Source organism: Rhamphochromis sp. 'chilingali' (genome assembly GCF_963969265.1).
Source record: "Rhamphochromis sp. 'chilingali' genome assembly, chromosome: 3".
Classification (NCBI taxonomy): Eukaryota; Metazoa; Chordata; class Actinopteri; order Cichliformes; family Cichlidae; genus Rhamphochromis; species Rhamphochromis sp. 'chilingali'.
Window position 1 is genome coordinate 32,051,045 of NC_137931.1, and position 26,688 is coordinate 32,077,732.

General features: G+C 40.6%; 1 protein-coding gene across 2 annotated transcripts; it reads right to left on the reverse strand.

Annotated features, from left to right (window-relative positions):
- Positions 1-436: 436 nt before the first annotated feature.
- Positions 437-25,979, reverse strand: btbd8 (BTB domain containing 8). 2 transcript variants are annotated; one of them, XM_080877403.1, is made up of 19 exons: positions 25,893-25,979; positions 24,944-25,065; positions 22,196-22,375; positions 20,001-20,125; positions 19,514-19,631; positions 17,324-17,413; positions 16,549-16,629; positions 16,372-16,468; positions 15,824-15,912; positions 14,144-14,246; positions 13,507-13,689; positions 13,228-13,398; positions 11,026-11,155; positions 10,042-10,103; positions 8,931-9,474; positions 8,230-8,317; positions 6,517-6,641; positions 4,487-6,433; positions 437-1,357 (listed from the first exon to the last, which is right to left on the reverse strand). In XM_080877403.1, exons 2-19 carry the CDS (start codon positions 25,048-25,050, stop codon positions 858-860), a joined length of 4,740 nt encoding a protein of 1,579 aa, XP_080733529.1. In that variant the 5' UTR covers positions 25,051-25,065; positions 25,893-25,979; the 3' UTR covers positions 437-857. The 2 variants fall into 2 exon arrangements, with proteins under 2 accessions (XP_080733529.1, XP_080733528.1); XM_080877402.1 differs by lacking the exons at positions 437-1,357; positions 25,893-25,979 and adding an exon at positions 25,634-25,837 and having other exon boundaries at positions 1,408-6,433.
- Between the last annotated feature and the right edge of the window lie 709 nt (positions 25,980-26,688).

Sequence of the window (26,688 nt, forward strand, 5' to 3'; positions counted from 1 at the left end):
CTGTTCCTGCAGCGGATTCAGCCGTCTGTTGTGTCATGCCACCAGGACGCCACCAGGGGGCGCTGCGGTAAAACGTAACGTCCTGTTCATCGATAAAAGCGTTTGTTTTGTTTAATTTCCCTTTCTCCTTTAAATGGGGCATGAAATAAAAAGTTCCTGTAATTATCTGCCATTCCAAATACCAGCTTTTTTAAAGCTGAAGTTAAAAAGTGTTAAGTTTAAATATGGACCAATTTGTAGACTTCAAAACTTAAAATATTAAAATTAGACAAATGCTGGTCGTATTTTGCTGTCATGCAATTAAAAATAAAGTTTGGCACGTGCAAGTGTTAATGCATATTTATATTTCTAGCCGTAGTCTGAAAAAAAATGCACAAAGTAGTCAACTTGACCCAAAGTTATTAATCACACTGCTCATTTCTTTCAGAAACACAAACTTTTATTTTCAGTATGACACTAAATGCAAGCCATGAGGCTAATTTTATTCTTCTTTAAGAAATTCAGTTCTTATTATAATTAGAAGACTGTCAACAAAGGATTTTTCTGAAAAGGAAATATAGTTCTGACCCTTATTCTTTTCTAGAGCTTCTGAAGCAACACCAATGAAACAGTCAAACATACAAAAATGTCAGCATGCATAACAAGCCTGTTTGTGTTGAGAAACAGCCCAATAAGGGCACTATGAGGAATGCAAATAAACAGAATCCAGAGTTCCGTAGAGTCCAACAAAAGACACCAGTCATAAGAACAGAGACAAAATGATATTTTAAATTATAATAAAATAAGACAAAAATCAACGTAATGACATTCAGTTCAAACAGAAGGCGTCAACTGTCCGGCAGGGCTCTCCGCTGAAGTCAGTGATGTGTTTCTAGCTCCACGATGGTCCACTCTCCCTGTGGAGAAGCAGCATCTTCTGGGGAGAAGCTGGTTACAGTAATGCTAGTGGAGGAGTCCTCCATGGGTGAGATAAGCTCCGCCCAACGTTTGAAGGTCTCCTTCTCTGGGGACAGGAAAGCCTGCGAGTCCAGACAGTCACGTGACAGAGACAGAGTCTGCTTGATAAGATACTGGGCCAGGTTGAGCTCCTCAGGTACAGGGTTTATGACACCCAAATTGGACGCGTGGTCTGTCAGGAGCTGCTTGAGCAGGCTCCAGTCCCGCTCGGCAAAATCGCTGCTTTTATCCCCATCCCCTGTTTGCTTTTCTTCCTCTGCTTGCCGTTTAACATTCCTGTCCTTGTCCGAAAAGTGCTCAATAGCTTCCCCCACATCCATCTCGTAAATGGGGGACAGGGCTTTGGATGGTCGGCGGTCATGTTTGCAGCTTTGATCCAATCTGTCACAACCAATGTCCCCTAAAAACAATTGACAATACTGCACAATGACAAACTGAATCATTCCTGCACAGGTCTTTTACTCAAATCAGACTAATCGCTGCAAACTAAAATAAAAAAAATATAAAAAAAAAAACATGACAGAAAATTTACCCTTAATGCAACTGTTCCCTTTAAAACACACAACAACAAAAAAAACAAACAAACAAACCCCACAAAACCCCGTAGTGATGTCAGGTGACGACAACACAGTGAGCGAGCAGTGATACTGATGATCACATATGATTATCACCACAAATTTCAAGTTCATCAGTTCAAAACTCACTCATCACTTTAGATATGCACGTCAAAAGGCAAACAGTTGCTTTGAAGGTAATGTACAGAGGTTTGCTTTGCAGGATGCATCTCTTTATCCACCTGTTCAAACAAAGTAAGCCATGCACTACCAGCACCAGTGAGCTTTGCATTTGCCAGAAAGTAACAGTGATATGTTTTGATATTCACGTGCAGGCAGACGTAAGAAACAGACTTAAATACTGTCACAGAAACCGAAATGCGAGCAACAATGCTTTTACTTAGTTGCACAAAAGATGGCATAACACCATGTTTCTTTAGACATTCTCTGTCTTCTCTACTTTTAACAAATTACAAAAATGGCAAAAGACTGATAATTACAAAATATTTCATGGTTGCATAGGGATAAACCCTTGGAAGTGGTGCAGCAGGACTTCTTTTTCAGGAATATGATAGTGAAAAAAGAGAGACATGGCAGGACAATGAAGACTGCTCTAGACACACGTTACGTACGTTACAGAGGAGGCTACTGACACTACACAAAACCTACTGAACAGAAGTGTATAGACAACAAAACACTTTCCTTAAAAGATGGACCTCTACGTGTCTAGACACAGGTCTACTGGGTATGATGGAAGATGATGGAAAAATCAAAATATAAAACATAAATAAAGGATGGTGCTGATAATGATAAAGCAATTTCAACAACGGCATGCATGTGTGCTGTGCAAAATTGAAAAAAAGGTAAACAAAAGTCAGAAAGAGGTACAATCTTGAATACAAATAAAAAGAAACAGAAAAGCCAGGGAAACGTTTCCTAGCATAACAATCTTTTCTGAGCAGCAGTGGCAGTTTGGTGTCATCTACTTTGTACAAACAGTTTGTATATTTGGACTTTTAAGTCAGGTAGTTACTCTCCAAAGATTTGGAAGAAAAAGGAAAAGAAAAAAAACCCTAACAAGTAATTTACCTGATTACAATTTTGAAAAGGTGCTACGTATAACATTTTAACACCAAAAAAATAAAAATAAAATCATCTATGAACAACAAAATAAAACATCACTCCGCTGCAGTTTCACTCCTGTTTCCATGTAATAAGACATTGAACATCTTTTATTACAGTCTGGTGTTTCCATGCGTAGAAGCACTTAAGTGCAACATTGTGACAACCATGAAAGTGAATCAATGCGCCATGCATTAGTTTTTCTTAATGCGTCTCTTTGCCATGTTTTTGCTCAGAAGATGGATGTCTACTGTTCAGTGCAGCAGTCATTGTTATAATGTTGTGCTAAATCCTCTCCCTCTTTTTAAGTACTTGTACTTTTATTTTAAAAAAACAAAAAACAACAACAAAAAAAACAACCCTGCAGGGGAACAGTGGAGCTCAGAAACCGCTGTTATACTAAATCATACTCTAATAAAAGCTGGATGTAGCCACTGTGATGCCACCTACTGGTTAATGGACTCATTGCACTTCTAAATCTCATCATCGATTCTTGAGCAAGAGATGAACATATTTAGACTTGGAGTGCCAAGTTATCAGCTGATGTTTGTATGCTTGGTTAGCAAGCTGTATCAATAAACTGCACCTGTTAGGTAGTGCTGAGTAACAGGCTAATAAATTACTAAAATTTCACTCACACAGACAGAAACTATCCAGTCTGCAACAGAGTTATTTTCAATTCAACAGTGGAGCTGATCTGGTGTGACTTTGGAGTCAGCCTCAGGTGGTTATTATCAGAGGAACTGTTTTTAACACTTCCGCTCTGGCTACATTTTTCAGCCCTGAAGGTTGCTGCTTGATATCCGTCAAAACGGGAAGGATACAGCTAGAAAGCAATTTAGTTAAACAAGACAAAATGCTTATTTTAACCTTTGTGGTTTATAATTTGGATTCTATCATTTTTGAGCTTTTAATACAATTAGAATTGGAGTACAAGTGTCCATGTGGGGGGGAAAAGCCAAGCTACATGCTACAGTGCAATTTATCCCTAAGAAGACACCAACAGAAAAACAAACACAAATAGAGTGTCAGAAAGAAAACAGGTGCTGTAGCAGCATGTTCTCATACAGCACCCAGTGAGATTTATGAAAAATATCTTGATTACTGGCATAACAAAATGATCAACTAAACTATAGTCTTATAGTGCGAGGAATCATACAAGCGAAAGAAAATGAATCGATAAACTGGTATTAAAATGCTTTATGTAGCACCTTCAGCTATTTCAAATTATCTGTGGCTCAAAACGGCCAAAGATTCTTCCACTGCATAAAAGAAATGAAAAAAAATTATAAAAAAATTTATTTTTTATGTACATAAAAGTGCATTGAAAAACCTATGTCACAAGCCTTGTCAGAAACAAGGCAGATTATTTTAGGCAGATACAATTTTATGATCATTTTTAATGAAATGTACACTGTTTTTCTCTTTGATGAGTAAACTGAGTTTGAGCCTACATGCCTCAAACTAAAGGTAGTTCAGTTGTTAAAAGATGTAGTTTCGATGGGACCAATTTCCATCTGTAAAAGGATATTGATGTTGCAAATTCAAATTCACACCAGCTACATGAGAGGGCTGAGATGAGAGAACGTTTTTAGCTATTAAAGAATTAGGACTATAGATTTTATTTGAATTTGAACTTCTATTTGTTACTAGTTACTAAACTAGTACACTTTGTAATATCCTTTTTTTCTGAAGGTGGGGTAAGGTATATACTGGAAGTAAGTAAGGTAAAGGAATTAAAGTAAAAGTAAATGAATCCTGTGGGGATAAAATATACCTTCACTGATGGAGAGTGGGGGGATAAGATGGGTTTGGATTTGGGGTCTAGGAAGGATCCGGAGATCATACATTACCTGCTGGAGATTGTGCAGCATGTACAGGAGAGTCCCCTGTCAACTGAGACTCATTTAAGTCTAGATGTAAATCAGCTTTCTTGCTTTCTGAAGGATTGGAGTAATTTTTGCTCATCCCTCCATTGTACTGTTCAGTGTGACGCAGATCCAGATGGCATGGGCGTTCTTGGGGAGGCGTATCTCTGGTGTCAGAGCCCAGGGGAGGACAGCTGGACTTCACTCTGTCTACCTGGATGTGATTTTCCTCCTTCTGCGTGGTGTCCTGGATCTCTGTAAGGAATACAGATTTTTCTTCCTGGTCCTCCTCAGGTTTTTTGTGCTTCATACCTGTGTTTTCAACATGATGTGGCTGGTGGTTCTGTTGGTCACTCAAAGGGGCGCTACTGAACTGAGGAGCAGAAGAGTCATTATCAAAAACATCACAGGGAGTCACATCTTGCTGCTGAGGTGGAGTTTGGACACCGCCCTCCTCTGAGCCCAACTCCTCGCACTCATCAACAGATAGCAACACTGACCGACGGAAGTTAGATGACTGATAGTCTGGTTGCTCGTTCTCCTGGTCCACACCTTCGTCGTCAAAAGCCAGGTTGACTATCCCCTGAAAGTGTGGTGAGGGTTCAGTTGGCAGCGGCAGACCCTGACCTGGAATCACTTCAACTTCTGATCGCTCGTCTTCTGTTTCCTCCTCCTCATCTTCCTCTTCCTCAGAAGAGAAGAGCTGGTGGTCAGGGACACTTTTTACAGTCACAGTGGCCTCAACTTCTGAGTGCTCCTCCTCCACTGGCACCTCATCTCTTTGCAACCACGAACGAGGGCGTCGCCTTACTCCCTCTTCCTCGCTGGTGGTCTCCGCTTCTCTCCCACGCAGGCGGACCTCCACTCTCAACCCAGCCCCACCTTCATACATCTTCAACTCTTCCGGCGTGCTGGTGTCACTGCTGCTGCGACCCAAGAAGTCGTGACAACGCATGGTGCCGCACTTGGACACGCCTCTATCGTTGGAGCAATCATCATCCTGTGAACCTCCTGCATCGTAGTCCTCTGAGCGGGGCTTGATGTCGTCAGAAGAAGTGGTGTGTGTGCTGCCGGTCTCGGATTCTGGGCTGACCTGATGGTGGATGCCGCTCCAAGAATCCTCTACAGGGGTTTCAGTGCTTCCCACACTGCAGGGGTTATCTACGGGCTGTTGAGTGTCTCTTGGGGGATTTGGCGAGCTGATCTCATGAACATCTTCGCTGATGTGAGCTGGGATGGCATTGCTTTGAGGCTGTTTCACTTTGCTGCCTTCAGTTTTTTTACAAACGTCTGCTTTTGGAGAACTGACACGGGTGGCGTTTTTAGCTGCTGGTGCATCACTGGTCTTGTCTCCTCCACCAGCAGTGTTTTCCAGCTGTACTTGAGACTTCTGGAGACTCTGCTTGGGGCTTGACTCTAGATGACGTGACTCTTCTCCATCCTGGTTTGATGGCTGCGTACTAGGTGCTGCAAGCTGAGCAGAGGGTACTAACTGTGCAACATCTTTTTGCTCAACAGCATCTCCAGAGCCTTCGTTTGGACCAGGCTCTGTTTCGCAGTCTGCCTTTTTACTATTCCCTGCCTCTTTTCCTTTAGGTTCTGATTGCTTGGAGGCAGCAGCAGCTGTAGCGGAGGTTTTAGAGGTTCTTGCAGCTTTTGGTGAAGATTTCTCTGTAGAGAACTCTGTAGTACTTTTTGGCTTTGATCCAGACTTGGCAGCTGCTACTGAGGATTGCCTGGAAGGAGCTGAGGAGGCTTTTGCTGGTTTAGTACTGGACTTCACAGAGACTCCAGTGGCTGAAACGGGTTTTGTGATCTTCTTTTTAGGAGTTTCACTAACTGTTTTATCTGTTGCTGATGGTTTTGAAGGATCTTTGCCATCTTCTTTCCTGGGAGAAGCCGTTTTTCTTATGGAGGATCCATGTTTGGAGCCTTAAAGAAAAAAAAAGGACAGAACATTAATACTATGCAAATGGTGTAAAGACAGACAAATTAAGAAGATTTTAAAACTTCACCATGGTGATCTGGTGTGCTCCTTCCCTTGGTATCTGCTCTTGCTGCTGTCACTGCAGTGGCCACTTTCTCTTCTGGACCAGTCTTTAATTTGCTAGTTTCTCTCCCACCAGTTTTTTTGGATGGACTGATGAAACAGGCAGACAAAGCAATAAAAACAACCATGTGAGAAAATTATTTTTTTTAAACAAATACTTAATTAACACTCCGGGACAATATCATCATAAAAATATTTACAGGAAGAGCTGCAAAAAACAAACAAACCATGAATTAATATTTAACACCAGTGGGGGGCAGCAATGTTATTTCTCCAATTTGGTCAAGGGCAAGCTTCTGAGACATGAGCAGACTATAAATCCAAGGAACTTTTAGTGGTTACTTCGTGTCCTTGTGAAGGATGTTTTTCTTGGCTTTTTAACAAAGTCAGACTTCAGGAACACAAACACAGAGGACATTTTACAGTCTGAGACATGCTGTGGGCTCAAGGTCAAAATGTCTTTTTTAGCTGAGATATTAGGAGAGAATTTACAGAGCAGAGGTAAACAGAAGCTTCCTCTGATAGCTGTGATTGCTAACAGCAAAAACAGAAAAAACGATCAGTTTTCTCACAAAAATTTATGTGAAAAGACAATTTAGCGATAACCATTTACCACAATCCACCACCCACACCACACTCAGATGAAAACTCAAAACGGACCCAAAAATGCAACAAAGATATTTTTCAAGTATTTGCAGGCTAAGGAAGAAGAAAAAAAGATTTGTTGGTTTCTTTCTGGGGAGCCAATGAAATATTAATGTGCTCCCTTGTGATGCAGACGTCAGGTGATGCTGACTGTGAAACCGATATTTTTAACACCTTTGAAAGACCCATAACAGGCTTGTCAGAATACACTACACAGTTGCTTTTATCCTCCTGACAGCCACATGTGACCTAAAAAAAAAAAAGAAATAAATAAGGCAATAGTGTGCTGCAGTGCACATCTTAATTGCCCTAGATTTACATTGCTAAACATGCGGTCTCATGCATGTTTGGTTTTCTACATACTGACTGCTTGAAACCAATGAGACTGAGCGAGTGTCTGCTGGATGTGCTTATTTTACAAATTACGTTTAATATACATGAACACAAAATTCTCTGCACTCTCACATCTCTATTTGGGTGACTGAGTTGTTTTTGACCTTCTGACATATTTCCAGTACTGCAGGTGGCAAAAGTGGGTTTTTTTGGTCACAGAAATTTGAGTTATAGAAGAGCGTTGTCTATTACACTTTTCTTTTAAAGCTGCTTATTTACAGAAAGTTATTAGCAACCAAAATACAAAAGGAAGTGACTGTTTGTTTCCCAAACCCTTCAAGTAAACAGCTGGCTGTGGCTCAGGAGGTGGAGTGGGTCATCTTATGTAAGGGTCCTTGGGACCAAATTGCTCCCTATGCTTCCATCAGTGCATGAGTTGGTGCATGCACTTAAAGATAAAGAATAAAGCATTGCATGATTGTTTGACCATGATTGAGTGAGTGAGTAAAAAGTGCTTTGAGTGCTCAGTTAGAGGAGAAAAAAGATACAAGAGACAGTCCATTTAACATATTAAAACTTTACTTGAATGTCATTTGATACTAAGCCCCCAAATGGGAACATCTAAGGGGTAAATGTAACCATTAGCATTTGACTGAATATATTAACATATTAAGTGCTGCAATGCTAGAGTTAAACTCACCTGCTAGTCTTTGTTGCATCTGATCTCTGAGGAGCTTTTGTCATTGGGGATTTGGTTACTGCCTTGGCCTGGTGTTTGGGCTTTGCGCCTAAAACAAAGAACATGGATCACATGCAGAACTGCTGCAAGCAGAAGTTTGTGAGTGCACTAATTTCATCCCTCCAACTATATTTAAAAAAACAAGAGAGTAGAAGGAAATAATAGAAAGGTGGCCTAATGTAGGTGCTCTTAGCGCTTAAGCTCACATTACAGGCAGTTGCTTTCAGGGTGGAGTACAGGGGGACACATGCTGCATTTGTACCAGTTGAGGCCCAGTTGAGCTGTGAACACTGATATCAACTCTTTAAAGCTTCACTCAGTAAAAAAAAAAGCTCAAATAATCAGTCACACCACCCTGTGTGACAGCTGTAAAGGGCTTTGACCTCTGCTGTTTTGTTTCCAAGGACAGGCACATGCACTTTGTTTCCTCATGAATCAACATTCATACATGACACTGCCCTTGTCTTCCACAAAATCCCTCCTGGCCACAACGCCACTTTGATCATACTAATTAGTCTGGAGGCCCCTTCATATTTCAGCTACAGTTTTATCCCTGAAGTGTCAGTGAGCTGACTCACTAACACTTCAGCCTGGCTGCTGTGATGTACTATACAGTAATTGGTGTCAGTCAGAATGTAAAGAAGTCAATAAAGAATGTGAACCTGGAACAGAGTGGGTGTCATTGCGAGGGCTGCTGGCACAGTTCTCTGGAGATGCACTGCCTGATGTAGATGAAGTGTTGGGCTGGGCTTGGGTGGTGCCAGCAGTGTTGTCAGCCTTTCCTGCTGAGCTCTTTTGAGCTTTCGTTCCTGCTGTTTGGCTTGCAGATGTGCCGCCTGTGGGAGAGGTTTTAGGCCTTGCACCTGGATTTGGCTTCTTTTCATGCTCTTTAGCCCCAGGAGAGCTTCTGGGGCCATTGGCACTGGCTATATCATGTCTAGCTCCCGCAGCTCCCGTGCCATTGACAACTGGCACCCCAGCTGATGCTGTCTTTGCTTTTGCTGCTACACCTCTGTCTGCTGGTTTCTTCACATTCTTTGCCTTGGATGTTTGACCATCCCCTGGTTTGTTAGCTGCCCCAAGTCCATCAGACTTCATGACTGATGCAGCACTGCGAGAGGAAGGATTTCTGTTTACAGACACCCGCTGGGTCCTATGAACAGGAGGACTCTCAGGTGCAGATGAAGGGCATTTTATAGCCCTTGACTGCAGGGGAAAAAAGCACATTAGTTATGTAACAGTATTACTGAAGTGAATTAATAAGCCACAAAACAGAGCGCTGCCTTAAGAAAGTAAATCATATTAGAGTTTCCTACGGAACACTAGAGCATACCATTAGAAACAATGCCATCTATCAACTCAGATCTAGACAGCCGCCTGAGCACTCTATAGTTAGAGCTAAGCTATGAATTCTATTATGCATCTCTATGTCTTTTTTCACTCAGAATCTATCAGCTGAACATTCCTCTTCGCACTGCTTCAAACCACCTCCTGAAAATCTTCAGCAGCTCCACTGCTCCTAACCACTCTTGGCAATGTCTATCTGAAATGCCTCAATCAGCTTATCTTATCGACACATCTGCTGTTCTTTTCATACGGTATCCTTCTCCTGTGAGGGTAAAGCCATGATGACATATGGCATGCAACAGACAGGCCACAACTTTTCTCTGAGCTAAAGCAGCCTCGCAATCATAAAACTCAGAGTCCTTAATAACAACCACAATAAATAAAAAAGGACCTTAAATGAGGAAACAAACCATTTAAAATTATTACCTGTGAACTAGTGAATACAGGCTTTTTTCCAAGTCTTCGACTGTCCCCTTTATCAATCGCATCTGTCAAAAAAAAAAGGATGAAATCAAGTTCATTTCAATAAGCCAATCAGGATTCTGCCAATATTCAAATCTGAGCATAACACAGATGAAAAGGTGGAACCATTTTCTTTTTTTGTAAATGACACCGTCCTGATGTCCCGTTCGTTATCTGAGCTAAAGCAGCCATTCTGTTCATTCACAAATTCCTGTTTCCACACCCTATGTTTACCACTAAAGAAACAAACATTAAATCAGTGGACTGATGGGGTCACCTGTGTCTGGTAAGCATTCGTCCAGACAGAGGATGGCCATTTCTATACTTCATATCTAATATTGCTAAAAATTAAAGCAAAGTCAAATTTACTCTATTTGCCAAAAGTGCATTTGTTATGTTTGCATGCAAGAGTGAATTCTGATTGCAATAGGCAAGAAATATAGCAGTAATAATCACACACCGACACCAGCCAAATATATTATTCATGCAGTACATTTCAACACACTTCTAAGAAAGCAGTGTATTATTAGTACGTGCAAAGCAGTGCAGACCGACAAAAAACAGGAATCCAGCCTTTCATTCACACCCATTAAAAAACAAGCATGGCGTATCTGGTGCCTTTACCATACTGCTGTGCACACATCTGTCAAACACTGTTAAAATATAGCTTAAATGTGTAGAAAAGAGCCCTGGCTAGACAATAAATTGGTTAGCAGTGGCCAGGTTACAGTGCAGAAAGAAGCCAAGAAGTATTAAATCAGCCAACAGCATATGCTTCGGAGCTTTGGTTCCTCTCTGATGATGCAGAACCACTGCCTCAGCACTAGGCTGGGTTAGGGAGAGTGAAAAAAAAAACAAAAAAAACCCCACTTACATCCACACACCGCATTAAGAACCTTCTGTGTGCCTGGATATAATAGGTCCCATAAATGGAATAAAATTATTTACCTGCCAGTATCCTCTCTCTGTGTTTGGATGATAGAGTCTCCCATCCCTGCGTGTGGCGAACCGCGTAAAACGTCTGAAGCAGGAAGGTCCAGAGCCGGCCGCGTAGCGCACAAATCTCTTGCCTGAACGGCTGGCGGTAATACAGAGGAGAGAGGGAGGAGAAGAATGGAAGGGGTGCGCTAAAGCACAAGCGAATCAGCAGCTGCTTCAAGAACCCTTCTCCATGGCAACAAATACCCCCTCCCTTCTCCCTTTGCTCGCTGAATCTGCCCCCTCCCTCTCCTTCCCCGTCTCTGTTGCAGAATCAACTTGGGCTCCCTTGAGAGAAATCTGTGATGTCACGGGCTGATGCGGACACTCCTTTTTCCTCGCTTGATTCTAAAAAAAAAAAAACAAGGCTGGACAAGTAGGGAGGAGCGATCTCCACCTCTTCCGCCTTACCCACAACACATACCCTTCTCTGGCAGATACACAGGCTACGCAGATTAGTGAGGGTTACACGTCACAGTCTCCCTCTGCTTAATCCATTGTGCCGTACTGTACAGTATTTAGAGGGGTTATGTGCTTTGACATGTTCAGCCAGGTCACTTTCTCCTGAAAGTCCTCTCACAAGCTTAACGTTCCTGTTTGAATGGTTTTATTAGTCCCTTTAAATAAACAGTGACACATTACATGCCACTATTTCTATACTTGCTCATCCAATAACTCAGAATTAGAATCCACATTTTTTCCATTTTAGTTCCTTTTGTATAGAAAACATATTACAAGGGGCCTCTAGAAATGTTTAATCTGTCATGTCTGTAATTTTTTTTAATTAAAAATATTGTAAAATATTTCCCCAAATGTCCAAAAGTCACAGGATTAAGAGTGTGTTTTGTACAGTGCATTTGCACAGGATAAGCAAAGTCAGTGCTTTGCTCAGACATCTGTGCTCTCTATCTACAGACCTTAGGTTAATTTTAATAACTGTTGAGTCCGTTTAAAGACATCAAAGTATTCCAGGCCAAATGCTTTTAATGAATATTTTCCTCCTTACATCTTAGATGTTTCAGTCTTTGCATTGTATTTTGTGTAATATCATTAGTCCTCCTGATTTAAATCCAAAAAGGCTGTGTAAACTTTCGCATGAAACTTTCATTGTAGCCCCACACCTCTTGTGCTGGGTAAAATTAAAGAGAAAAGGTGAAGTGAGTACAAAAAACCAAACAAACTGCAAATTATAATAAATAAATAAACACTGGATGCACAGGATGAATGTTACAAGCCTTCTGTCCTTGGTGAAAGATGCTAGGAGATTACTAGGAGTACATGTAAGTTCACCAACACTCAACCAAGCAGAAACTGTCACACGTGTAGTTCTCCATGAGGTGGTAGCATCTGTGTGCAAGCATTTACACTTCGACAGAAGCAGAGAATATGAAGGATGCTTCTGGCGACTAATTTCCTAAAAAGGAAGAATCTCAAAACTGAGAACATTTTGACTGACAAGATTAACTATTGTGTGTATATTTGAAAACTATTTCAACTCATGACTCACATGTGTCAACAAATATTTAACCAATAACCCACATTTTGTGGCACGTGAAACACTCCACACAGGTTAGTTTGCTAAACATAGCTAACATTAGCAGTGCTACCACCAGTAGCCTTCTTTGGCCGCAGGTCAACATCCAGCTGATTGTACAAAAAGTGGTAACGTATGTTTGTATAAGTTTTTGCTGACAAAGGCTAAATGCAACATCCATGTTGCACGTTAAAATCCTGTAACATCATCTGTTTGTCTCTCATTTTCCACCTTGCCTTTTTATGAGGGTTGTTTCCATGTGCTCCCCCATTACCTACCACTTAAAGTGGCTGCGAAAAATCTAAGAACCAACAGTTAAGTGGTGTCGTACATTAATAAAACACAATGTTAGAATATTTAGTCCTCCTATAATGTTGCTGATTTAACAGATTATTAAATACGAGGGTAAAATAATGTTTGCTTAATAACTTGTCAACAAAAATATTGGCGTAACATATCCTGGGTGAACTAAAATTTTCTTGCTTGCTTTTTCAGGTGGTCTAGGTGACTTACTATTACCCACCTTTGATTGTAATTAATGTTACAGATCTACATGGACTGAACTAAGCAAGGAAGTTTCATTTAACTGCATACACAGATGTGATACAGTAATATAATAGAATTGTGACTCATTTCACCTCCTCTAGTTGTTGCAATCGCCTCTCCATGCAAAAATCCTCCTCAAAGTCATCTTCGCAAAGCGAGTGCACAGCAGTGAAAAGGTCACAGCAGTTATCCACAGTCACACCTTCCCTGATGGCTGAACAAAGCTTCCTTAACAGCGTGGGCTCTCTAGTAAACTCTTCTCTCTGTAACGCAATCAGACATAGAGATAAATATGGGGGCTGCTTCTTGTTACATTTCCAGACGATCATAATAAATCAAAGTGTATTTGTATGGCTACTTCACCAACTCACTATGCAAAGGTCCTTGAAAGCCTGAGTGTCGGTGACTTTGGGGAAGTGCTGCACAATGACACGCAAGCTCTCCTCCTGCAGCTCTGTGGCCAGGCTTCTCACCTGTTGGGCCCACTTGACTTCAGGGAGAGAGCCAATCAGCTGCTCAGTTCTACAGAGCATGGTCACGGCGTTCTGCACAGTCTGCATGGAAATATCTATAAGCTAAAGAAACTCTTGCTACGTGACAAAACAAATTAAAGCTGAATGAGCACAACTCCATACAAAACTCTTTTACTCCTGCCCAGGACCTATTGATCAATTGAGGAATTCCCCCGCATTGTGCAACCACTCTTGGCCAGCACAGAATCCCAGTACTTGGCAAGCATGAGCAATATATCCCCCCAGTGATGTAAGACAGGCTCACGATTCAATTATCAATAAAAAGGCTGGCTCACTCCCCATCTGTCTGCATCATACTCTTCAATCACCCACCCATTAATAACCAAGAATTTAATAAAGGTCATCTTTAATTAGATCATGTTCAAATTTCCTTCCTGTGAAAAAAAAACCCCCAAACAACACGGCTTGATGATACTTTATGACCATCTATTATATGAATAATTACAGCTGCAGACTCTGGGAGGGACAGACTTACCATTGTTTCAGTTACAGCTGTTAGGCAGGCTCTGTGGAGTTCAGGTGGCAACAGGGAGAAGTTCCTCTCACACCAGACTTTCACAAAATGCTCTGCAACCCACCTAAAATGACATATTAGAGATTAATAGGATGGCTAATTTTCATTTCAGCAATTCTATCACTTATTCCTAAATAATTTCTCTGCACCGTAACCCTGAGGCTCTGAGTATCAGCCAGCAGCGTGTTGCTTGAGGGAAGAAAAAAAACAATGAATGACTGAGTGAGCATGAGAGGCTTGGTAACGCACTGCTGCAGAGAACAGCACTGTTCGGTTCACCATCCCAGTCGCGTGACTCATCAGACTCAATAGACACAACAGGGTAAGGGCAGCCCCTCCTCCCCACAACTTACATCTACACACACCACTTCAAATAAGACCCATCACAGCCAGCTCACAGCCTCCCTCAACACATCCGATTCCTCTGACCTACATTCACACGATTCTTGCCCACTCACTGCAGAGTGCAACACCACAGTGTGCAGTAGTATCAGATGCGAAACTGAAAAAAAAAAAAAAGACTTAGATGCGCATCGCATGTGAAGTGTATAAAATCCGAGAGCAGAATGAAAATATGTAATATCTGCTGTAAAACTGGTGTTTTGTTTTGGTGCAAAACACCGGATTTCTTTGAGCTTCATTGTTCCACTGAAGCAAAATTCATTCACTCTCATGTGATGATGTGATTGCTTCATTGGTTGCCAAAGTAAACGTCTTTACTGAGCACTGTGGTAGTTTGAAACACGCCATGAAAGGCTCTGTAATGGGAAGCACAGAATCAGAACAAAAAATGTAGACACCCAGACATCAATTCACACAGCATTAATATTTAGAGGTTGGTAACTTACACTGAAATTATAAATACACAAGCCTAGCATGGGACAAATATCACATATTTGTTTGCAATAATTAAAAATTATCCCAGGTCCCCTGGTATTACGTATCCTGTGCATAGGTCTAACTCCTATGAGAGTTATGAATGATGCATTGGCAATTATGAGATAAATTATGAGATAAATTTGTGAAAAAGTCACAAGTCAAATTCCTGTTTTCTTGGCGTCAAGCACAGCTCGGTGAAGGTCCTAAGAAGGCAGTGCTCTGGATCACTCGAAGCCATAGCTCAATTAGAAGCATCAAAAGTAAACAATGAATCAAAACTGAAAATAAACTTTGTAACAAATAAAGAAAGAGCTAAATAAAGAACTACTTTATTTAGAATAACTCCAATCAGCAAAAGATCTGTCAAATGAATGCTGTGTAGTTGTAGTCTCAAACAAATCTCAGGACGAGAAACAAAGCCAAAGAGGTGAGCTAAGCCACAAACAAAATCTCATATTGACTGATTCTAAGTTTGAGAGTTTTGGCATTAACAGACACCACGATGGATCAACACTGAAACACCATTGCGGGAACCTTCGAGTCTATACGTGTGATTTGCTACTCTGGAGTTGGACATCTGCACTGAATAGACTCCAGCCAGGCCCAGGCTAAGAAGACACAGCAGTCCATTCTTTGGAGAGATGCTTCACCCTCTGGGTTCTGAAACCTTGTGAGTATATGCATTTGTAAGCCGTAAGAAAGCTTCCAAAAGTGTGGGAGTCTTGTTAAATTGCCCAAACGGTGCTGAGTGCAGACACTTACCGCTTACACTGCATATGGAGGTTTTGAAGACCTAAGGCATGTGTGAAAGAGAGGCACTCAAGGACTGTTCTCTGAACTCCATCAGCTGGCTGCAACCGCACACAGACAAGAAAAAAAACCAAACAGCAATACAAATATATAAAATGCTTTCAAACCGTTTCATTTAGGATGCAGTAGCATTCAGTACTGAGAGACTAAAGAAAACAAGAGATGATTACCTTTTTGAAGAGATTTTCTAAGGACACGTAAAGCTAAATGTGTGGAGACCACAAAAACTTTTTTCTTTTTTTAAATCCATGATGCCACATACTATTATGTACATTAAAAAAGGACACATCCTGCATTAGAACTAGGGACTTTTCTGAGGCCATTGAAGACACATGACTGTGTGAAGATTGTGTGTGAAGGCTGAAACTATTTTTTGCCGTGTGATCATAAATTCAACGTATCTGAAAAATCAAACTTCAACGACATGCTGGTTTTAATGACATTTTCATTCAAGTCCATGAAAGCCATCCATCAAAGTACTCTGCTTGTCAATAGCTCACCTTAGGGAAGAAGCGGCAGTAGTCTCGGGTCAGAACCATTTCCACTACATCTTTCAGCCCCTCCAAACCCAGCATGTCTGCAGCCAGCACCACCTGACTGTGGAACAACAGACACCACATCAGCATCTTTTCTTGGTTCTGAGTTTTATTTCTGTCAGTTCCCTGTACATACAATACCTGGCACTGGCTCTTCTGGGCAGATCCACAATGGCTCCATACATGAACTGAAGCAAGATTTCCATCTCATCTGGCCCCAAGCTAAAAAGATTAAAACAAACTCTTTATAAGCCTTGAATTGGAGGTTAACAAACGAAACTGCCCCAGATCTCACTCTAATATTCTCAATCTATGCACATTTCTTTGGCTATAAAGCCAAATAAGCCAGTAAATAAAAATCAATTTATCATGCAGCACTCGATCCATGTGCAATATACGGGCCTCACAGGTTCCCCTACATGTGCAGGCACTCTATTCTGATTTCTGTCTTCCCCGTTACCCTTAGATCAGTAATGCTGAGGTGTGTGACACGTCTCTCCCCGGAGGGAAAAATGGGCTTCATTTGCCTCTGTCATTCTGAAAGAAGGAGAATGCGAGTGGTGATGGTGATGCTGAGTGGGCGGGTGGTAGCGGGGGCTCTTCAGGAGGAAAAGGATGAGAAGACATTTATGTGCCTTGCAGAGGAAACATTCCAACTTTGCTTGGTTGAAATCTGAGCCAACTATATGAGATTTCACTGACAGCACACTGGCTGTGTCTGTTTTTGAAGTGTGGAGTTAAACATGGCATTGTGAGTGAAACCACATACAGTGCAGAGCCACCTCTGTAGCAATACATGAATAATTAATGCTCTATATGCAACTGCACAGTTCAGAAATTACGTTAGACCAGAAGTGGAGGTGTATTATTGATCTCTATGTCCTGCTGCTACGTGATGCTGATGTACTGGCCTTACCCTTGCAGAGTGATGCACTGTCTGGAGCTCTCCATCCAGCTCCCGCTAAGCATTGCTCGGAAGTACTGAGATCGTGCACACAGGATTGCCCTAGAAACCCAATAAAGCAGACAGCTGCATGTCAGAGAGCCACCTACCATTTATTCTTCACATCATTTGCAACTGAAATTGTTTGCACTTAAGCAGCTTTGAAGTGACAAGCAAGAAGAAAAAAATTAAATAAAAGAAATTGAGTTTTCTTGAATCTTTAAAGGCTATTTTTATTCTCTCTGACCTCACTGTACCATCACTGGTGTAAAAATACACCAGACTAGAATATTTATAAAAGGCATTAAAGACACGAGAGATTTTTCTATAAATTCCTTTTTTACTGTACACCCTTGAGTCCACATTGCTTTCTTTCTTGTCTTATGGCAGCGTTTATCAAATATTAGTGGCATGTAAAATAAAGTCTAAATGTGGTAAACCACACATTTAATTAATGACTTTGATTTTCTTAGGCTAAATAGGATAGCAGGCAGTTTGTTTCACAAATGCTTCTGGCAGATTTTGTTAAGGTAAAGATATGTCATCAGTCAATTGGTTTAACAGTAGGTACAGTTTGAGGGGTTCAAATATTTTTGGTTGACTACAGCTGAACTCTAACAGTTAATCCATTTTCTTCACCACTCATTAAATCCAGGGTCATGGTGAGCTTATCCCATGTGTTCATTAGGCAAGAGGCAGGGTACACCCTGGTCAGGTCCCCAGTCCATCACAAGGCTAACAGACAGAAACAGACACCCATTCACTTTCAGATTTACACCTTTAGCCAATTAAGAATCACCAGCTGACTGAGCATGCATGTTTTTGGACATGCCATAAGAAGCTGGAGTATCCAGAGAACACCAAGCGGGCAAACTCCACACAGAAGTTTGCTGCCCCCCCCCAAAAAAAGAACAACAAAAAGAAAAAGAGCCCAGCTTCTCCTCTCTGCTGAGCTTTTTATGGCTAATGGGTCCCCTGAGCAGGAGCTGGGAAAATCCTGTCTCCATAGCTACTACAACCTCTGCACTGCTGAATGACCGCCCACCACCGCTGCTTCACATTTGCATGAGTCAACAAGCGCTTTATTGTTTAACATCTGATAAATGTGTCTGTGATGTGCTGAAGTGAGGCGCTGCCTCCGATGTTTTGTGAACCAAAAAATAACCAAGATTAAATGGAAACCACACGTAGGCGCTTTAAATTCAATCCCATCAACACATAACACTTAGAGAATCTATGGGAAATTTATCAGAGGAAACAAAGAACATAATAAGGCAAATAAAGATATACCAAGGCAATTTTTGACTTCAATATTGCTGGACTGAACATTGGACTGGTAATTATTATTAAAAGAACAAATTACATCAGACAAAGATGAAGGACAACATGAACTAATTCATGTTATTCAACAAAAATATTTGCTCGAGTTTGAGCTCAGTGAGTCTTTACTGCATACTATTTTATGGTCATCCTAGTTGTTTCCTTTCCAGCCTCACCTGTGGGGAACAGCTGACAAGAGACAGGTAACGAGTAATAACATTAAGCTTCCCAAAAATTTGAAACCAAACATATGGAGAAAGAGAGGAGCTGACAAAGAAAGCACCATGGTCAGAGCTTTCAGTCACTTGGTTGGAGTTTGCAGTTAAAACAGCTGCAAAGAGACAAAGCAAAGCTGCTGGGGTAGCAGATGTGAAATACCTCTAAATTGTATTACCTTCTTCCATACTATGTTAGCTCTCAAGCCAGCCATTAGTGAACTGCTGCTGCTGCTCTGTGGTGTAATGAACAAAGAATAAAACAGACACTACGTAGCTCAGCCCAATTCAGCCTTCTGAGTCAGAATCAAACAATATCCGATCCAAATACTGCACCGATTTTTGGCTAACTCTAATTCAGTGAAATGACCTGAATTAACTTAACTGTGTCTTACAGTGTCACCTCGCTTTTTCATTCATATAACACCGCCCAGTGGTTTAATCTTTGCTTGTTTTCCTTCAAACTGCATATAATTTTACACGTTTTGAGTTACGGTGAAAAAAAGGGTAATTTCTGTATATGATCATATAAGCTTAGAAATAATTGTAAATTGAGCTACAAAAAAACGTTTTTTATTCCCAGTGTTTGGATACAGATGGCTGAAAATGTTGCCATGAATAGATCTACCTGTGGCAGGAAAAGACCTGATCTGCTACTTGGATAGTAATGTCACACTGCTCTCCCCTTTGGTACAGATCCAGCAGGTCAGCTCCGAGGCCAGAGGCTGGCTCGAGAACAACAGCATCTGCACACGAGTTGAGAAGGATAATGAGGAAGGACAGGAAGTGGAGGGTGGAAAAAAAAGAGGAAAGCTTTAGGCTTATATTAATCTGCTGAGACCACACACAGAATGTGTGTATATGAGATAGCTCTCAGTAAACCAAGTTAAAAATACTGTAAAATATAAAAGCAGAGTAAAATCATGAACTAACCACAGCGTGGCCATGCTGTAATTACCAACAACAACAGGGATCTCAAAGCGATTAGCTCTTAAGTGGATTATGGCTGAGATAACATAATGGGAAGAAAGTGGAGGCGGGAGAGTTGCTGAGCAGCTGAGCCGTCACATAACTTGAAATAAACCCTTCATGGAAAAGAGGCTGGATCTGTTTACCTGATTCAGTGGATCTATGAAGGTCTGCTGTGTCGGGAGCAGGCAGAGTACTTTCTGGCACGGAGCCCTCAACATCTGGGATTATTGGAGCCGAGCGCATGCTCTGGTCTGCTGTGTACACTCGCCTGCAGGGGAGAAAGACTAAATTTAATTAAGAATCTTTCATACATATTAAAATGACAGTCTCATCTGACGCAGCTAGGCGATCTAAAGTGTGCCGAATTTGCTGTTCCTGCTCAGTGAAGCATTTAATAAAGAGGCTAGCAGGCCAGACCTCTGCCCTAACACCTTCTGAAAGGCGATTGCTCTGCTCTGGGTATTGTGTTATTGTATCAGTTTGAGTCACGGTCATAGTCAAAACAACAAAAGAGGAAGAAAAACGAACCAAGCAGACATTTTCTGAGTGGTTTCCCCCAGAAAGAAAACAAACAAACAAAAACAAAGAAAAAACAAAAACTCTTTACGTCTTACCAAGTCAGCTGGATGGTGTAATCACTTAATCACTTAAATGAGATCTGCTCATTTTGGTTCAATTTTTTTTTAATTGAAGTTCAGAAATATAATACAGACACAACACTGCTTGTCATGCGAGTCTCAAAGAAAAGCAACAAAGCAAACATAACAAATTTAGACAAACTATAAAACACTACAACTTAAGACATTCCTATATATACTTATTTTAGTGTATAAACAATATAATATCAGCGAGTAAAATGTTTTTTCACACCTCATTTTGTTTTATTTCACTATAATAACCTTGCCTAGGTGTTACCAGCTAAATGCAAATTTTTAGCCACATGCTTGAAAGTATATTCATTTTTTGCTCACTGCTGCTGCTCCCAGTGGCCATTTAAAGATCGAAAACGTATCATTTTTGCTGGTGTAATGAATGAGGCTTTAGTAATCTCCTCTATTCAAATCTAACAACCAACTGTCCTTACTTGTTTTTAACTATTTTAAGTTAGTGCAAACAGATGCAGAAACAGGGAGCTCACTATCACGAGAGCCTCCCTCCTCGCTGCGTGTCCTCACTCTATAAGACTGAGGTGCAGTTCAGTGCTATAAGATATCCTCTGTACTTTATCAGTTTATGTATGCGTCAACTTTCTGTTGTTGTTACATAATTTTTTATCATAGATGTGATTAAGAGTTATTCTGTACTTAATGTTGGCCTAGGAAACATTTTTTCTTTCTTTCATGTTTTTAGCATGTTGAATAGTGATCTCTCCCTCTCTTTCTGCCTATCCATTTTTTTGTGTTTTTTCAGCCACTGTCCTTATTTCTTGTTTAAATAACCGAAACATTTTAAAAGACTTCTGACGAGTCTTCTAATTGAAATAAACATCCAGAAATACTGCTTCTCCCCACCTCTTTCTTTCCCTTAATCTCCTGAATTAATATATAAAATTTAGAGTTCTTTGTTTAACTAGCATGCTTAGCTACACTGTAAATGACACACAGGATGAGTTTAAGTTTAATTAAAATTTGAACAAATTTGGTGACATTGCTGCACAGATCACTTTTTCCTGCACCACCACAACGGTGGACATTTTCATAAGGATTTCTGAGCAGTTTATTCATTTTAGTAATAAGGTTTAGTGTGAGGTTTCATTTAAATTTCACCATCCACAAAACATCACTCTTTTGCTTCCCACCTACCACATATAGCAGGAAAAAACAAAACAAAGCTGAACCCTTTCAGTAGCAGCAGTTTCTATATGACCTTATTTAGAGTGCTATGTCTAACTATTAAGAACGTCTTCCAGAACTAGGTAATAGAATAAGTAGTGCTGCTGGGAAAGAAGTTTTAAAGTGACTTCTCATTTCTGTGGCAGTGCAGTCGTAAGAGGAAGGCTTCTTGTCCTAATTTTAATTTGCTAATGAGACTCCATTCATTGGATCAAAGCCTGCGCTGCAAGGCTTTGATTAAAACTCAGTTTGCTATTTGTGCGTCTCAGCAAGAACTTGAAAATGAGCAGTGTAATTTATTATTCAATAGCTGCAGCATTTGCAGAGCTCACTGAATCAAGATTACCAGCGCTTCAGAATAAATATGGAGCACTTGGCGCCCCCTGTCAGACAGACACTGAAGCAGCAAAGATAACACATCAGGGAATAACTACCGTCTCATAACACCCCTACAAGGAAGCAGATGTAGAGCAAAGGTTTCATGTATACTCAGTGAAATGACCTACCTAAGGAAATCTTTGAGCCCAGACAGCTCATAGTCTGGCAGATGGATGATGATGGGATCTTTGTGCGTCTGTCCCTGAAGGACATCAGGAGCTCTGGCCAACAATACAGCTCTGTGTGCTCGGATCGAGCCAGAGCCAGCATACAGAGAAACATCAGCCTCCAGCTCCTCCTGCAGTAGCCTGGGGAAACACATCACAACACTTTAACAGCGGTGTTTAACAAAATAAATAAAACAACAAAAGTTGGGAAACAGTTTCGTATTTCATTGATCTTTAAAAACAAACACAGAAAGGAGACAATGAAGAAAAGGCCCAAGGCTCTGAAGATTCATCTGATGGCCCATTTTTCCACTTGAGAACAACACAAGCAGAGTCCTGAGGTGGTCTTATCATCTCATTCAGCCTCAATAACCAATGATCCAGAAACCAGTCAGCTGATGGCCAACTGTGACACTATGACTTCAAACTCCGGTGCTGTGTCCACTTGTATTACCCTTTGATTAGAAATGCTGCCCATGCACCAAGGAGATCCACATCCCAGAGTTTCCATTTATCTGTGAAACCTAGTGCAACTTTGCTTGCACCAAGTTTTCTATTCCAGATCCACTGATCCTATTATCTGAGGAAAAGCTCTACCCACGGCAGGCATTTCTTAAATGCAAGTTTGAAAGTAAGTAAATATAGTAAACATTGTACCTTCTAGAGGTTATTCAACAATAATTCCTCTGCTTCTGTGTTCTTTTAACACATCATGAATAATTATGGTTTTTACAAATACACTTCTGTCATTTCTTATTATTATAACTCTAATATGGAGCCAAGCACGTTTAAGAGACATTTGGAAAGCAATCTTTTTTTTCCCCCAAAGGAAAACTTGGCCTGATTCAAAAGAGCACTGGCTGTGAAACAACATCATTTATTAGACTGTGTCAAAATGGTCGATAAGTACATGTAGGTAACGTATATGCCAATGAAGCTTGTTAAAAAGACAAGAAAATGTCAGGCGCCTTCATCCAACAGACAAAGAAATACTGACAATATGTCAGATGACATGGGTTACTATTTCACAAAGAAAGAACGAATACAGGAGTGAAAACCAGCTCTATACTCTTAACATTTGAACAGCACTGGAGTTACTGCTAAAAAGTTTTTTTTTCTCAGTTATGGTGATGAATATCTCAGTGTGACACCAAATCTTTAATCAATAAAGCTGTCTGACAGGCTGTGCAATCGGTTTAAATGCTATGAGTGTGTGTGTGTGTGTGTTACTGAACATTCAGAAAATCTAGCCTGGGTTATTAAGGTACAGACACTAGATTTTAACTTCAGCTTTACTTTCTATAACCACATTTTGCTGCTTTTTTAGAAGCTTTTAATTAAATCTTAGAAATATTTTTTAAGTAGCATACAAAGGTGGCATAGTGGTTAGCACTGTTGCTTCACATTAAAGGAAGGTCCTGGGTTCAAATCTGCTATCTGGACAGGGCCCTTCTGTGTGGAGTTTGCATGTTTTCCTCATGTCTGCATGGGTTCTCCCTAGGGCTGTTCGATATAATGATATATATCGGATGACAATATAAAAAGTCTATCGTTTCATTTTATGCTATTGTTTGTTTTGTGGTGTCGCAAAATAAACTGTTTATGGCAATATTTTTTCACTGTTTTGATGGTCACTGTAGTGGCTATATTAATTTCTTAAAGTTCTCTCTTTCTCTTATATTTAATATAACCACACTACAGACGGACAAGCGCCTGTTTTTACGCGTTGTGGTTAGCAACAACGATGGTAACACCATCGCGTGTCCGCTTGTTTATGTTCCACATAAACCTTTCACAATAAAGCTCAAGATCCTGTTGAGACTTTTCAAAATAAACTGAATCACGTGAAAGAGCAGATTATTTACGGATGAGAAGTAAAAAAAAAAAAAAAAAAGACACCAGGTGCTAAAAAATAAACCTTAGACTCAAACGTTAGAACAGGCTTTTCCCTGCAGCACGCCGTGTAATAAATACAAAGAAAACGGCGGCCGTTACAACTTATGTCTAAAAATATATAGTTTCATACATTGTTAAAACACTGGACTCCAGGTACGCGACGCCTAGCTGGAAACACTTCCCGCAAGTCGAGCTGCCAGAGAGTCACAGAATTTACAGAAAATGTTACATTTTTGTGATTTATATCGTTATCTGGATGATAGAATTCAAATATCGGGATATGAGATTTCGGTCATATCGCACAGCCCTAGTTCTCCCCAGATACTTCAGCTTTCTCCCACAGTCCAAAGGCAGGCAGTGGGATCAGATTAATTGGTGATTATAAACGGGGTGCAGGTGTGAACTTAAGTATGAATCGCTGAATGCCTCTATGTGATAGCCCTGTGACAGACTAATGAACTGTCTAATGTGTACCCAGCCTCTCGCGTTATGGCAGCTGGGATAGGTTTACACTTTACCTGAAAAGTGAAGTACTGCAGTGACATTTTCTTTCCCTGTTTTTCTCAATCTTAAATTGAAGATTCTCTTTCTTTGCAAAATCTGATATTGAATTAATTAAGCTAAAAGTGGTGTTTTTTTGTTTGATTTAATCAGCTCTTTCTACAAGTTCACATTACTGGACACAAGAACTGGTCAATTTTTATCCTTTGACAGCTCGGAACTGCCTTGGACAGCTGGATGAAAACTTGTTGCACATGTGTCAAAGCCCAGCCTTTAACACTGAGCTTTATGAGTCAGTGTCAGACACCTTACCTGTTCAGGTCTGCAGACAAAGCAGAAGATAAACATCTCTTCAGCTGATCCTTGTGTTTGCGCTCTTTGACCTGGAATTCGAGTCTCGCTGCCTCACTGGTGATCATGGTGTGTTATGTTCTCTAAAAGTGAGACAAGAGGGAAGACACACTTCAGCTTGTGAACTCAAAGGTGTTCTGGTGGAATGGGAACCACATCTTCCAGTGGCATGCTGTGTGCACACTATGACAAAGTGAGGCAGATCATCACAAACTGTGACAACTACACCAACAAGGATCACCTGACAAGTGCTGTCACATAGTCCAGGACAACAAAAGGCTACTGCGTTCACCTTTTTTTTCCGTAATCATATGCTGCAATACCATCTTTCTCCACAGTCGCTGACTCATATTCGCTTTCCTTTTCTATCCAAAGAGGCGCTGTTAGCAAAGTTTAGCGAAATCAATGAAACCTGGAAGAGGTGACCGCAATAACGACAGAAAATCACCACATTACGTGACCGAGAAATTTATTTAGCCGTACCCTTAAAAAGGATGATGATGTTATCCATGGTAAAATACCTGCTTTCGTGTGTTTCCAACAGAAAACACACCCAGCACCGCAAATATTAACCAGTGTCTGTTTGTGTGAAGTTTAATACTCAATAAAGCAATCCTTTTACAAAATTAAATACACGGAGCCCAAATTCACCTGCTCTAGCTCAGGTGTTTCCTCGTTCTCTGTGGGCTCCAGTTGGTACTGTAAGCAAATCAATCTCATTTTCCTCTGGCTGCTAGCATGCTAGCTACGAGGAGCTACCGTTAACAGTAAGCTACCCCCTTTAACCTTTAACTACCCTCGTCAAAAAATACACCTGCACAAATTAACTCCAGTCGATAGCTGCCTGCGAGCACGAGGCTCGGTAACTGCTCGTTAAGGATAAAATAAATGAATATGCTGACCCACTGACCAATGTTGTTGACATCAGTGCTACACGCTGTTCGCCACCCACTACGACGCGGTTTGTCAAACGAAAAAGGAGTGGACAAGCCGGAAGCTTCGGAACATGCGCAGTACACCTAAAAAGCTACCTAGCTAAAGAAAACGATGCATTCACGTACAGCCTCTTCTAAACAGACAAACACAAGAATGGACGGGTTTGTTTGGTTTGTTTGGGTGAATACTTCAGAGATGAGAGACATGGAATGTAGCTCCACATTTTGAAATCTATTTTCTTTTATACAGTAGAAGTGATTATAAATACAGAAAGAATGAAAGCATGCTAAAGTGACATTAGCAAGAGAAAAACCTAGAATTATCAAACAACTAGAAGGTGGAGGGTCGCGTACTGGAGCGGGCATATATGGCAGGAATATGAAGATTTCAACACATTTAGAAAAAAAAACATAATTATGAAAAGTTAGAGTGAAAACCCATCGATAAATATTTCATATTTTATTGTGGTTCACAGTGTCATATAAAAATTGTTGCTTTTGAAAAAGCTAAAGGTTTTTTTGTTTTTGTTTCAAATATGCATACATTATAATATCCGGTTAATAGAAACCTGAAAATATAAACCTGTTTTCTACTGAGTTACCGGAGTCAGTGAAGGCAGCAAATGAACTAGCTCGCCTTAGTAGCATTTACGTCATTGTTCCATCCCGGATTATTAGTCCGAGTTTATGATGCCACTGTACAGTACTGTACATGAGAAAAATTGATAAATACGAATAATGTAGCACTGGGCATAGACTCGGTATAATCAC